General features: G+C 37.0%; 1 protein-coding gene across 9 annotated transcripts in view; it reads left to right on the top strand.

The window, feature by feature from the left end:
• Window positions 1–14,862, top strand: part of NCOA1 (nuclear receptor coactivator 1) — a 218,218-nt gene that overhangs the window by 151,860 nt on the left and 51,496 nt on the right. For all 9 annotated transcript variants that reach the window (XM_061433132.1, XM_061433136.1, XM_061433137.1 and 6 more), the window contains 2 exons: window positions 8,450–8,597; window positions 9,886–11,206. In XM_061433132.1, the coding sequence (XP_061289116.1) occupies window positions 8,450–8,597; window positions 9,886–11,206 (1,469 nt within the window). The remainder of the gene's footprint in view (window positions 1–8,449; window positions 8,598–9,885; window positions 11,207–14,862) is intronic.

Genomic DNA, 14,862 nt, shown 5'->3' with positions numbered 1-14,862 from the left:
TTGTAAAGAACAGGGTATCATGTGGTGGTCACTCATTCATTCATTCATTCATTCAGCAGACATGTATCAAGTTCTTCACATACATAGAACACTATATAAGGTGCCAGGGATTCAAGGATGACAAAGCAGGGTTTTGGCTTCTAGGAGCTCAAAATCTATTGTATTGGGAGGATATATGACTGTTTTAAAGATCTCTGTGGCCTGGGCCATAATAATAAAGATAAAACCAAAGAAGAAAAAAATTAATTCTGACTTGAGAATCAGGGATGGCTTTAGAGAGGAAGTGCTATTTTTGTCTAGCTTTTAGAAGATCACTCCAAGCAGAACAGGCATGTCAAAGGGCTTTTAGATAGTACAGATCTATATCATGCATGTAGATCTATACTTCATGACCATTACAGTACCAGTATCTCCTGACTCACATGGGAGTTTCAAGTTAAAATTATGTCATACAAAATTATTAATTAATAATTGAACAATTGCTATGTCATAGTAAATACTATGGAAATATGAAACAAGCATATTCCCACCCTTAAGGAACTTAACAGTATTTTAGGAAAGATAAGGAAAATTAGCTGAGAGTTAAGGCCAGAAAATTTATAAAGATTCAAAGATAAGGAGTTTTGATATATTTTAAAACATTGTCATGAAATTATGGGAGCCTAATATACCTTTCCCATTGTAATTTATTCTCTAATCTCTAAGTAAATAGTTTCTCTGGGAAGAAACTCTTTGTATGGCTACTCCTGAAAACAATTTAAAAAATATTTTTCATTATTCCATCACTTTTCTTAATTTTAACATTTTCCCATTATATCAGGTTTCTTCAGTTTACAAATGATTTTTCATTCATTACGTTTTAGGTCAGGTGCTTCCTAATGGTATGTGAAGGAAGCAGCTTGATTTTTTTCTTTTCAGAAAGCCATCTGTATAAATCTCACTAGTCTGTCTACTTCTGGAACAGCTTTGCACAGACTAACGGTTCTTCAATGGACCTCTTACTTTTACCATCCCCAAAGATGGTGTTTCAATGGATATGACCAAGAAGTTCCTCAGGCAATCCTGAAGTACAGTCAAGTTTGGAAACAATTACAGAAAGCAACTATTGCCATCCACTGGTTGCAAACTTTGTGACTCCCTCTGTCTATAGCACTTGACTTTTGTGTAAGTAGGAGATTCAGAACACTGCCTACACTTACTCCCTCAAGTGCCGAGGTATATGATTCTCCTGTTTGATTTTTACCTTAACTTGAAGTTAAACCTTCCAAGGCTTACTTAAAAGACTTTTAGTTTTACTTGCCTATAATTTATATACATTATGACCAAGGCAAAGCAGGTCTAGATTATTGTCTCATTGTCCAAATGCCTAGGCTTCCCATAGATGTGATTGAGCCATGGTTTAAAGCAAGTGTTTCTAAACCATTGGAATTCTCTATAAAATAGATTGATTAAAATGTAATAAGTAACTAATCATTAACATATGAAGTAAAGCAATTTAGAGAGAAATGTAAAAAAATATAATTCAACACCTCTTCTCCATTAATCATGTCTTAATGTCCTTTTCTTTTACTTTTTTAAGAAAAAAAAATTTCTCAATAGAAATAACTTTTTTCTTAGAGTTAAATTGCCCAGAATTCACGTGACTCTGACTCTAGTGTTATGGTGATTCTGGACAACTTGCCAAATAGCATTTATAAATTGAACGCATCTTTTTCTTCTATGTTGTATTCAGCAGTATCTAACCTGGTAAGAAAAATGTGGTCCATGAAACAGTTACATGGGAATCACCTATTAAAGATGTTGACCTACTGAATTAAAATTTCAGGTGAGGGCCCATGTACTTTAAACAAGCTCTGAAGGTGATGCTTAAGTACATCAAGTTGGTGAACTACAGGTCTGCTAAGAATGGAGAGAGATGTAAATAGCTTTTGCATTTTTCCTTGCTGCCTTGCTGCCTTTCCACTAGGGATAGTGTAAAGAACTATCAGTAATAGTTCTTTAGTAGCATAATATTATGCCACTATATCCTTGATTTTCTGTAAAACTTTTAAAATCTAAAACCTCTATCAGTTCAGTTCAGTCACTCAGTTGTGTCTGACTCTTTGCGACCCCATGAGTCGCAGCACGCCAGGCCTCCCTGTCCATCGCCAACTCCCGGAGTTCACCCAAACTCATGTCCATTGAGTCGGTGATGCCATCTAACTATCTCATCCTCTGTCGTCCCCTTTTCCTCCTGCCCTCAATCTTTCCCAACATCAGAGTCTTTTCAAATAAGTCAGCTCTTTGTATCAGGTGGCCAAAATATTGGAGTTTCAGCTTCAACACCAGTCCTTCCAATGAACACCCAGGACTGATTTCCTTTAGGATGCACTGGTTGGATCTCCTTGCAGTCCAAGGGACTCTAAAGAGTCTTCTTCAACACCGCAGTTCAAAAGCACCAATTCTTGGGCGCTCAGCCTTCTTCACAGTCCAACTCTCACATCCATACATGACCACAGGAAAAACCATAGCCTTGACCAGACAAACCTTTGTTGGCAAAGTAATGTCTCTGCTTTTCAATATGCTATCTAGGTTGATCATAACTTTCCTTCCAAGGAGTAAGCGTCTTTTAATTTCATGGCTGCAGTCACCATCTGCAGTGATTTTGGAGCCCCGAAAAATAAAGTCAGCCACTGTTTCCCCATCTATTTCCCATGAAGTGATGGGACCAGATACCATGATCTTAGTTTTCTTTTCTTTTTTTTTTTTGATCTTAGTTTTCTGAACATTGAGCTTTAAGCCAACTTTTTCACTCTCCTCTTTCACTTTCATCAAGAAGCTCTTTAGTTCTTCTTCACTTTCTGCCATAATGGTGGTGTCATCTGTATATCTGATATTTAGGCAAGAAAATTGGTCCTCCATCTGTCTTTTTTCCTGACTTTAACTTACTTTTAAAAGGCAGCAGCTGGTATAAAATCCTAATATGCATTAAAAACTTAAGTTCTTAGTTTAGTTTTTCAGCTGCTTTTGACAGAGACAGCTCACAGACTGCTTTTAAAGAGTGTTGACCGTTTTATTTTCCAGAATCAAAAGTTGAAAACACATTTTAGTGAAACAGTATGTGGGAGCTTGCAGGATAAACTAGATTAAAGGAGTGGTTCGCCACTGAGACTGGGAGGTGAGGGGGTGCTGTATGGGTATCAGGGTCACCTGAGGAACTTCCTAAACTGGGAGGAAGTTCATGTAGCTATATACTTTGGAAAAGCTTCCTAAGTTCAGTTCAATACAGAATCATTCTTTTAGAAAAAAGTCTAGGTTAAATGTTTCCCTAAGGTGCCTGATAACATTCATTTGGGACAGTTGTTAAACCAGATTTCTAGGTTCTTTGAAGAGTTTCTGGGGTGTCAGTAATACCACATTAGTATCATGCCTCTTCACTAAGTATTCTAAAACTTTTAGAAATAGACTCAGGGGTTAAGGATCAAAACCTGACAAAGCTAAATCAGAAAACAAGATCAGAATCTGTGATCAAATGAAATTCCAAATAGTTTTGTCCATTTCTCAGTCTTACTTATGGAGAAAATTTGGCATGTAGAGCAATACTTTAACCAGTCAGTGCTGTAAAGAATTACGGCTCTCGTTGTTGTTCAGTTGCTAAGACATGTCTGACTCTTTGTGACCCCATGGACTACAAAATGCCAGGACTCCCAAGTCCTTCACTCTTTCCTGGAGTTTGCTCAAACTTAGGTCCATTGTTATCGATATGCCATCCAACCATCTCATCCTCGGTTGTCCCTTCTCTTGCCCTCAGTCTTTCCCAGAAACAGTCTTTTGCAGTGAGTTGGCTCTTCACATCAGATGGCCAAAGTATTGGAGCTTCAGCTTCAGCATTAGTCCTTCCAGCACATATTCAGGGTTGATTTCCTTTAGGATTGACTAGTTTGATCTCCTTGCTGTCCAAGGGACTCCCAAGACTCTTCTCCAGCACCACAATTCAAAAGCATCAATTCTTCAGCACTCAGCCTTCTTTATGGTTCAGCTCTCACATCTGTACATGACTACTAGAAAAACTGTAGCTTTGACTATATGGACCTTTGTCAGCAAAGTGATGTCTCTGCTTTTTAATATGCTATCTAGGTTGCTCATGGCTTTCCTTCCAAGAAGCAAGCCTCTTTTAATTTCATGGCTGGAGTCACCATCTGCAGTGATTTTGGAGCCCAGGAAAATAAAATCTGTCACTATTTCCACTTTGTCCCCTTCTGTTTGCCATGAAGTGATGAGACGAGATGATGTGATCTTATGCTCTTTTGAATGTTGAGTTTTAAGCCAGTTTTTTTCATTCTCCTCTTTCACTCTTATCAAGAGGCTCTTTAGCTCCTCTTCCACCTAATGAGTGGTATCATCTGAGGTATATGTAGTGTATCTGAGGTTGTTGATATTTCTCCTGGCAGTCTTGATTCCTGCTTGTGATTCATCCATCCCAACATTTTGCATGATGTATTCTGCATGTAAGTTAAATATGCGGGGTCACAATATTCAGCCTTGAAAATTCCTTTCTCAATTTTGAACCAGTCTGTTGTTCCATGTCCAGTTGTTACTGTTGCTTCTTGACCTTCATACAGGTCTCAGGAGGCAGGTAAGGTGGTCTGGTATTCGCATCTCTTTAGGAATTTTCCACAGTTTGTTGTGATACACATAGTCAGAGGTTTGGCGTTGTTAATGAAGCAGAAATAGATGTTCTTCTGGAACTCCGTTGCTTTCTCTATGATCCAATAAATGTTAGCAATCTGATCTCTGGTTCCTCTGCCTTTTTTAAATCCAGCTTGTACCTTTGGAAGTTCTTGTTTCATGTACTTTTGAAGTCTAGCTTGAAGGATTTTGAGCATTACTTCGCTGGCATGTGAAATGAGTGCAGTTGTGTGGTAGTTTGAACATTCTTTGGTATTGCCCTTCTTTGGGATTGAAATGAAAACTAAACTTTTCCAGTCCTGTGGCCACTGCTGAGTTTTCCAAATTTACTGACATATTGTGTGCAACACTTTTATAGCACCAGCTTTTAGGATTTGAAATAGCTCAGCTGGAATTCCATCACCTCTACTAGCTTTGTTTGAGGTAATGGTTCCTAAGGCCCACTTGACTTCACACTCCAGGATGTCTGGCTCTAGGTGAGTGACCACACCATCGTGGTTATCTGGGTCATTAAAACCTTTTTTGTATAGTCCTTCAGTGTACTGTTGGCACCTATTCTTAATCTCTTCCTTCTCCAGGGGATCTTCCCTACCTAGGGATCAAACCCAATTCTCCTGCATTGCAGGCATATTCTTTACTGTGTGAGCCACCAGAGAAGCCCTATGGCTCCAATACTCACATCTTAATTCAAAATTTTAGATTGTTATACAGAGTTGAAGCTATTAGTATAAGAGGTATCTTGGTATTGGCCAAATGTGAGTGTGACTCAGGACACAAGTACTTTGGAAGCTACGTATTTGTTGTTTGTTTTTTCTTTGGTATTTATTCAGGAAGTATTCATTAAGTACCTGCTATGTACCAGGCTCCATGCTAGGTATTATCTCACAGTAAACTGGCTCCATTTTAGTGATACTGGGCAAAGGTTAATTTGTATTATTAAGTCCTAAACTTGTAAATGGGAGAGTCAGAGTTCATACCTAAATCTGATTCCTAGGCTTTTATTCCTTTCATTGATCTGTGCTGCATTCCTTTTGCTGAGTCTTATTCTGTACATTATTATCCAAAATAAACCATTTAACTTCAAAACTTAAACTGTAAAAAGAAAAAAAAAACTTGTAATAGTTTTCTGTATTAAGTTAGTAGAGTTTCCTCAATTTTGGAATTTTCATTAATTTAGTGTCTTCCAATTTAAGGCAGCATAATTACCAAAGGACTCTTGATGTTTCTGTAATCCACATAAATGATCTTAATGCATGCTTCAGGCAATTCAGTCAAGTTCAACTCTTTGCAACCCTGGTGACTCTTTGCAGTCTGCCAGGCTTCTCTGTCCATGGGATTCTCCAGGCAAGAATAATGGAGTGGGTTGCCGTGCCCTTCACCAGGGAATCTTCCTGACCCAGGGGTCAAACCAACATCTCTTATATCTCCTGCATTGGCAGGGTTGTTTTTTTTTTTTTTACCACTGGCACACCTGGAAAGCCCGAGTATCTTAATGTTTCCATGTTAATGTTAATGTTCTCCCAGATTCTAGTTCTTTCTCACTTTACAGGGCGTGTCAATAAGTCAAGAAATTTGTCTCCAATAATTTTCATTACACAAGTAAATCTGGATTTCTACACAGACAAAAACATAAATTAAAATACAATATAAGCATTTGAGAAGATAGGTAAGATTTAAAATCTGTCCTTTAAAGAAAAATTGTAGTAGTTGATCAGTATTAACAAATCAATATTAACCTATTGAGATGAAATTCAAGTTGAAGATCAACTAGCCAGTACTAGATGACTGTATATGCAAAGCATCATACAGTTTCAATGGAGAGTGGAAAACAAGAATGGGACATAGTATTAACTCATGTTTATTCTTGAAGAAGAAAAATAAATGTATAAAAGGTTATCTACTCCTACTCAGAGAGCTATAGAAGAGATATTTAGGAAATAATGAAAAATAAGATTGGAAATGCAAAAAGAAATTGTACGTATGGAGCTATACTGTCCAATACTGTAGTCACTAGCCACATGCATCTATTGAGTACCTGACATGTGGCAAGTATGAGTAAGGAACTGAATTTTTTCATTTAATTTTAAATTTAATTTTCCACATTATGATAGTGACTGATGACTACCATTTTGGACAATGAGCTCAGTGGTGAAGAGCTAATGAATGTTTCAGCAGAATGATCCTAATGAGAAATAAATACTGATGAGGAAATAGAATGGCATAAGCAAAATAACATGAAATACATATTGTATCTTTTATTTCCCTTTATATATATTTATAACTAAATATATATTTATATATTTATAACTTTCTAATTGTCCCACGCTAATAATTTATCTTAAAATACCACCTTTTTGTTATAACTGTGTTTTCCAAAATAATATTGTCAGAAGATATTGACAGATGAGAATTGTTAATATTTGTTAGGGTTTTATCATAATAAACATTTAACTATATCCTTACACAAAACTTACTGGTTTTCATTAAAGACTTTTTTTATCATTTATTATTTCACTAGATACTAAATTTTTCCATATTTTATTTGGTAAATGTGCCAGGATTTGGCTGAAACTGCCAGATGGGTAAGAAATCCTTGCAATTAAGTTTATATCCTGATTTTGGTACTCAGGGAGATTTATGCGTGACACAGATTTCCAGCAGATTATGCCCTCTTCAGTTTACATGGTGTACCCAAGACAATAAAATAGAGCCTGTCTTCTTGTTGCTTAAAGTAATATGTAGCTTCAGAAATTATCAATTGGTCATTTTGTCTTTTTCATATGTCTTTAAAGTGTGATTGAAGCTCTTTCTAAAATGTCTTTGAAAAATAGGACTAACATTTATTACAGGCTAAATTACAGTAGTCATTTGTGGTAGTAATTCTTGTATTTAAGTGGATATGATTTTTAACCTTGGTATAGCTGAATCTACCTATTAAATCTTCCTTAAAAAAGAATTCTATTGTATTACTGAAACATTGATGACATTTTCTTACTTAGTAGTCTGGTGTAGCCTTTACGTATTTCATAAAAATTAACCAGTAGAGTTAGAGCTTCATCTGTTGTTAATAAAGCTTTAAGACAAAAGTAACTCATGTTGTGTATATAGTGATTCAATTGCGTTAATCTAGGTTTTATTCTGTATTAGTAATCAGAGGCTTTATTATTAATTTGCTTATTAGTAAACTAAATTCAAACATCAAAAATAATATACATGACTATAATAATTTGTTGGATGGATCTTTTTGATTCACATTCCTGAGTGAAAAATTAAATTTGAATTTCAGTTAGAGTTCTGCAAACTAATCAAAACTTGGTGAATTTTGTGCTTTGTTGATATCTCAATAAAGCTGTTTTTAAAAATCAGCCAGCTATAGGGGTAGAAAAGCTTGTTAGAGATAATACTGAAAAGGAGAGGGAAGAAAGTTACTTCTTGGTCTTTTTAATGAACACTTAGTAAATTTAAGGAGCTGCCCCATTATAGGGAAAGATTAGGTTGACTTTTTTGTGGTTTGTGGTTTCTTCATAATCACAACTTCTGTGAGGAGGCACCCATTCAAGTAGAACTGATTTAAAACTTGTCTTCAGACTGTCTATTTCACCCTGAATAATTTTCCCCCCTCAGATATCTGCTTTATCTGAACCATACCTTGAGTCTGAGCAGGCAGCAATTGGAAGGACATTTAAATGAGGTTCTAGGTAGAAATAAGGCTTGGTAACTCTCCTCTGCCCAAAGTTTAAGTGTCAGCATTTTAACTAGGTTTCTCTTTTGTTTGAAACAGTGATGACTCGTGGCACTGCCTCCAGCCCATCCTATAGATTCATATTGAATGATGGGACAATGCTTAGCGCCCACACCAAGTGTAAACTTTGCTACCCTCAAAGTCCAGACATGCAACCTTTCATCATGGGAATTCATATCATCGACAGGTACTACTTATTTGGAGAGTTTCATATGAAATAAGTCAGTTCACATATTTATTCTTAGAGAAGAAAATTTTATACTCTTGATGGCTAGAAAACCAGTTTTACATTAGGCATTTAACTAGCATGGTGAGAATATAATCAATATATCCATACTGAGTTCTATAGTTTTGTCGCCTAACAATAGCTTTGTTGTTCAAAAAGGGAGAAAGGAAAGGTGTGGCTGAATATATGCTTTAGGGATAAGAACCAAAATGGTGGCCAAAACTTTCCAGCTTCCATATATAAACTTATGGTCTTATAAAAGACTCAAGTTTATTAGTATTGTTATTTTTAATTTTAAAAGTGCTTTATTTTCATTAAGGCAAAACTCAGTGGCTCCTGAGTTCAAGTTGACAGTTTCTCAAGCTACAAATTATTTAACTATCAACTTGAGATATTTGAATGTCACTGCCTCTAATTTGTTCTCTTCTCAAAATGTGTTTTACACTATTATATATGGTAAATTCATGAAACCATTCTTTTATCCTATGAATTATTCAAGACTCTACATTTACAACTATTTAAAATTTAGCATTAAACAAAAACAAAGACATTTTCCCTCACTTCATCTTTCCCTCATCTGATATATTTGCTTATTGGAACATGGTAATACCAGTCACAAATCTGTTGTTGTAATTATGGATTTGAGTAAAAGAACTTGATGAAAATCTGAATTCAGTATTCTGCTTTTTCTAATTTTAGTTTAATTTATGCTTGTGAGTGGAATTAGCACAGTTCTTTTTTCATATTGTGATTTCTCTTTCAAAACATCTGCTATGTCTGCATGTCACTCTTTTTAATTTTTACATCAGTGACACAGTATTTTCCTTACCCAGTCTTCCTCTTTGGAGTTGAAATACTTAAAAGCTATAATGAAGGGAGTCATGAGTAAATACTTTGTAACCAGAAGTGTGGGAAGTTTCTCTTTCCAACAAAAGTCTGATGTAGTGTTAATTATTTGTATTAAATTTTGTAAAGTTTTAAAGTATATATATTGGAAGTTTTCCAAGGCCAGGGAAGATTTCTTGCACATTTAACCATTATCAAATGTGCAGTATCGTAAACACTATTTTCCCATGAAGTGTTCTAACATTTCACCATGGTACTAACAGTCCACTGTTTTCTTTAGTTTAAAGTAATACAGAAGCTTTTTACTTGATAGTTTGCAACATTATCTTGTTTTATAATGTGCTTCATAAAATATTATAATGGAAACCAATGAAGATGTCTGAATGTCTTTTCCCCTGTCTAGGGAACACAGTGGTCTTTCTCCTCAAGATGACACTAATCCTGGAATGTCAGTGCCCCGGGTAAACCCTTCCGTCAATCCCAGTATCTCTCCAGCTCACGGTGTGGCCCGTTCGTCTACCTTGCCACCATCAAACAGCAACATGGTACCCACCAGAGTAAACCGCCAACAGAGCTCAGACCTTCATAGCAGCAGTCATAGCAATTCTAGCAACAGCCAAGGGAGTTTTGGATGCTCACCTGGAAATCAGATTGTAGCCAGTGTTGCCTTAAACCAGGGACAGGCCAGTTCCCAGAGCACTAATCCCCCTTTAAACCTCAATAATTCCCCTATGGAAGGTACAGGAATATCCCTTGCACAGTTCATGTCTCCAAGGAGACAAGTTAGTTCTGGATTGGCAACAAGGCCCAGGATGCCTAACAATTCATTTCCTCCTAATATTCCAACATTAAGCTCCCCCGTTAGCATGACAAGTACTGCCTGTAATAATAGTAACCGATCCTATTCAAACATCCCAGTAACACCTTTACAGAGTATGAATGAAGGACCCAATAACTCTGTTGGCTTCTCTGCCAGTTCTCCAGTCCTCAGGCAGATGAGCTCACAGAATTCACCTAGCAGATTAAATATACAACCAGCAAAAGCTGAATCCAAAGATAACAAAGAGATTGCATCCATTTTAAATGAAATGATTCAGTCTGACAACAGCTCTAACGACAGCAAACCTCTGGATTCTGGGCTTCTACATAACAATGACAGACTCTCAGATGGAGACAATAAATACTCTCAAACCAGTCACAAACTAGTGCAGCTTTTGACAACGACTGCAGAGCAGCAGTTACGGCATGCTGACATAGACACAAGTTGCAAAGAGGTACTGTCTTGCACAGGCACTTCCACCTCTGCCTCTACTAACTCTTCAAGTGGTTCTTGCCCCTCCTCTCATAGCTCACTGACCGAGCGGCACAAAATCCTACACCGTCTCTTACAGGAGGGTAGCCCCTCGGATATCACAACTTTGTCGGTGGAGCCTGATAAGAAGGACAGTGCATCTACTTCTGTGTCAGTGACTGGACAGGTCCAGGGAAATTCCAGTGTAAAACTGGAACTGGATGCTTCCAAGAAAAAAGAATCAAAAGACCATCAGCTCCTACGCTACCTTTTAGATAAAGATGAGAAAGATTTAAGATCTACTCCGAACCTGAGCCTGGATGATGTAAAGGTGAAGGTGGAAAAGAAAGAACAGATGGATCCTTGTAACACAAACCCAGCCCCCATGACCAAACCTGCTCCTGAGGAAATTAAACTGGAGTCACAGAGCCAGGTAGGTAATTCTTTACTTCATAGAATGAACGTTCCTAGTTATTTTTCTCTTTTCTTTTATGTTGTTCCATGCATCGACTATATTTGGATTCAGGCTATGTTTTGCCCTATCCATTGGGCACATATTAAAAGATTAATATCAATGGTTGAAAACCCACAGGATACCCTCAAAAGTTCTCTTTGGAACCTTGGAGGGTTACCATATTTAGTGTGGCTTTCTAAGAAAGTAGATGTTTCTTTCGATAAAGTCATAGTTCACATCTTTGTAGATTTTAGAAAAAATACCTTCCCTGCCCCCTCCTCTCATCTCTCCATCTATTAAATCCAGCTCTTTCAGAATAGAGCCCAGAAACTTGTATTTTAAAGACTTCCCAGAGAACTCTGATAGGTAACTAAGTTTGGGAACCTCTGATGTAAATGAAATGAGAGAGAAATGTGAGGAGGTGGACACGGGTACCTAGTCTGGCTTGCTTTGCTATTTAATTTCCTTTGAAACATTTTATAAAGTCATTTTCCTTCTCACTCTAACCACTCTCAACCCCCAGCCCCCATCAGATAGAGACTTTGAATATTCCAGATAGTAGGCTATATAACATGCTCTGAAACAGAAGTAAATACAAATAAACCTTTGTGTAATTGTTATGGATCAGAAACCTCTGTGTTTAGGCTGGGGTAGCGGGTGGTGAAAAGTAATAGGCAGCTTCATTTATTGAATAATTGCAGCAGATTCTGAAGGAATTTAAGAAAAGCAGAAAATGTGATTCCTCCCCGCTAGAAGTGTATACATTATTTAGACAGAATATAGACATCCATGAAATAGCTGAGAATGTATTTACAAAGCAGTTTATTAATAAGATTCTTCCTTGTGAAACCAAATTCACACTTAGTATGTATAGGTACTAGAGTTTCTTGAGTCAGTTTTATTTTTTGCCCTTATCTCCCAGAAGCCTCTCTCTTCTCTCAGGCATACTACATTCTAGGTACATGGAAGCCCTTCCTATTCCTGGGATAAGCCATGTCTCTTCTAAGTATCTTCTGCCTTGCTCTCCTTTCTATGTCTGCTGAACTTCTACTCATCCTTTAAACACAGTTCACAATCATTCACACACAATACACAATCATTTCTGTAAAGCTTCCTACAGTAGCTCTAGTTAGACATTCTTTTCCTCGAATGCTCAGTGTCTCTGTATTGTCTCTGTTTACTATTTGTAATGACACTGTTTTGGTTATTTCTATATACATTTACTCTTTGAGAAGGTTGTCCTATGTTTCTTGGTACAGCTAAACTAATGTCATGTTTCTAAGCTGAATAATAGCTTTAAATAACTACATTAAAATTCTCAGTCTTTAAAATTGACTTCAAAAGTAACAGCTTTATAAGAAAATGCCATTGTATACTACCTTGGCACATCTGTTTTGGTGTACATACATGCACTTCTGCTGAATTTATGCCTGGGGGTTGGAATTACAGGATCATAAAATATGTGTGTGTTCATCTTTAGCAGATAATGCTAGTTTTTCCAGGGTATGAGAATTCCTTCTAGTTGTTCCATGTCCTTATTAATACTTGGTGTTGTCTATCTTTTTAACTTCTAGCCATTCTGGGATCTGTGTAGTGATATTTCATAGTTTTAGTTTGCCTTTCCCTAATAAATATCTGGACTTCCCAGGTGGCACTGGTAGTAAAGAACCCTCCTTCCAACGCAGGACACATAGAGATGCAGGTTCGATCCCTGGGTTGGGAAGATCCCCTGGAGGAGGGCATGGCAACCCACTCCAGTGTTCTTGCCTGGAGAATTCCATTGACAGTGGAGCCTGGTCGGCTACAGTCCATAGGGTTGCAGACGGTTGTACACTATTGAAGCGACTTAGCACACAATAAATATTTATTGGTCATTTGGATGTTTTCTTTTGTAAATATCTTTTGAAGTGTTTTGCCCATTTTCCCAATATGTTGTATTTTTCCTATTGATGTGTAAGAGTTCTTTATATATTTTGGGTGAGTCATTTATTGGTTATATATTTACAGATGTCTTCTCTATATTGTGCCCTGCCTTTTCTCCCTGTTAATGGTGCTTTTTGATGAAGTCAAGTTCTTCATTTTAATGTAGACTCCAAATTGTCAGTTTTTCCCTTTTTGATTAGTACTTTTTGCACGTGCCGCAAAAGATGTGTTTAAAAATAGTCATAGTAGTTTTACTTATATTAGCCCAAAACCAGAAAAATTTCCCAAATCCATCACTAGAATTGATAAATATATATTGTAGCATATTCGTACAATGGGACACTATTCAGCAACAGAAACAAAACGAACTACTGCTACCTGGAGCAGCATGTCTAAACTTCAGAAATGTAATGTGAAAGAAGCCAGACGTTTAAAAAAATATGTACATGTAATTTTACAATCTAGGAAGGGATTTTAGTTGAATTAAGTAATAAAACCCAAACAGCTAGACATTTTATGTTTATGAATTATCTTAAGGTAACCGTCATGGAATAATGTTGTGAAATAAAGGTCAGTTTTCTCCTATGCCTAACCACAGACAGATGTAAGAACTCCCTACCTATGATAGAAACTACATTTCCTACTCTGTTAAGTCTTTAAATGAGAAGTGACCTTTCTGGGATATTTGAAGCTATGCTATGCTATGCTAAGTCACTTCAGTCGTGTCCGACCCTGTGCGACCCCATAGATGGCAGCCCACCAGGCTCCCCCATCCCTGGGATTCTCCAGGCAAGAACACTGGAGTGGGTTGCCATTTCCTTCTCCAATGCATGAAAGTGAAAAGTGAAAGTGAAGTCGCTCAGCCGTGTCTGACTCTTAGTGACCCCATGAATTGCAGCCTAACAGGCTCCTCCGTCCGTGGAATTTTCCAGGCAAGAGTACTGGAGTGGGGTGCCATTGCCTTCTCTGATATTTGAAGCTAATATTCATTAAAAAAAATTTCACAAACTTTAAGAAATTATTTTTAAAAAGTATGTCAATGTAAATTTTTAAAAAGTATGTCAACGTAAATGTATTTTTTACTCCTTCATAAAGTAATCCATTTTATAAAATTTTGAAAAATATGACAGGAAAAAATCACTCATGATGTTATTGTCATAACACAATACTCTCAATATCTCTTTCCAGTTCAATCTTTTTCCAGAGCGTACATTTTATACCAAAATATAATAGATAAGCACCGTGTGTATGTTGTCTTATATCCTGCAGTGTATCAGTACCATAAACTTCCACATTTTGTTCCAGTGTTCAGTTCAGTTTAGTTCAGTCGCTCAGTCATGTCTGACTCTTTGCGACCCCATGAATCACAGCACGCCAGGCCTTCCTGTCCATCACCAACTTCCAGAGTTCACTCAAACTCACGTCCACTGAGTCAGTGATGCCATCCAGCCATCTCATCCTCTGTCGTCCCCTTCTCCTCTTGCCCCCAATCCCTCCCAGCATCAGAGTCTTTTCCAATGAGTCAACTCTTCGCATGAGGTGGCCAAAGTACTGGAGTTTCAGCTTCAGCATCATTCCTTCCAAAGAAATCCAGTGTTAGGTCATGCTATTTCATTGAGGCCCCAGTCTTTCTAATTATTTCTTCTTTCTTCATTCTCTCATAGTCACACTCAATTCATGTATTTTAAAGGAACAACTTGTTTTCTAGTTTC

The sequence above is a fragment of the Bos javanicus genome, chromosome 11 (genome assembly GCF_032452875.1).
Source record: "Bos javanicus breed banteng chromosome 11, ARS-OSU_banteng_1.0, whole genome shotgun sequence".
In the NCBI taxonomy this organism is placed as follows: domain Eukaryota; kingdom Metazoa; phylum Chordata; class Mammalia; order Artiodactyla; family Bovidae; genus Bos; species Bos javanicus.
Note: the sequence above shows the minus strand (reverse complement) of the source record. Positions and strands in the feature narration are given on the sequence as shown.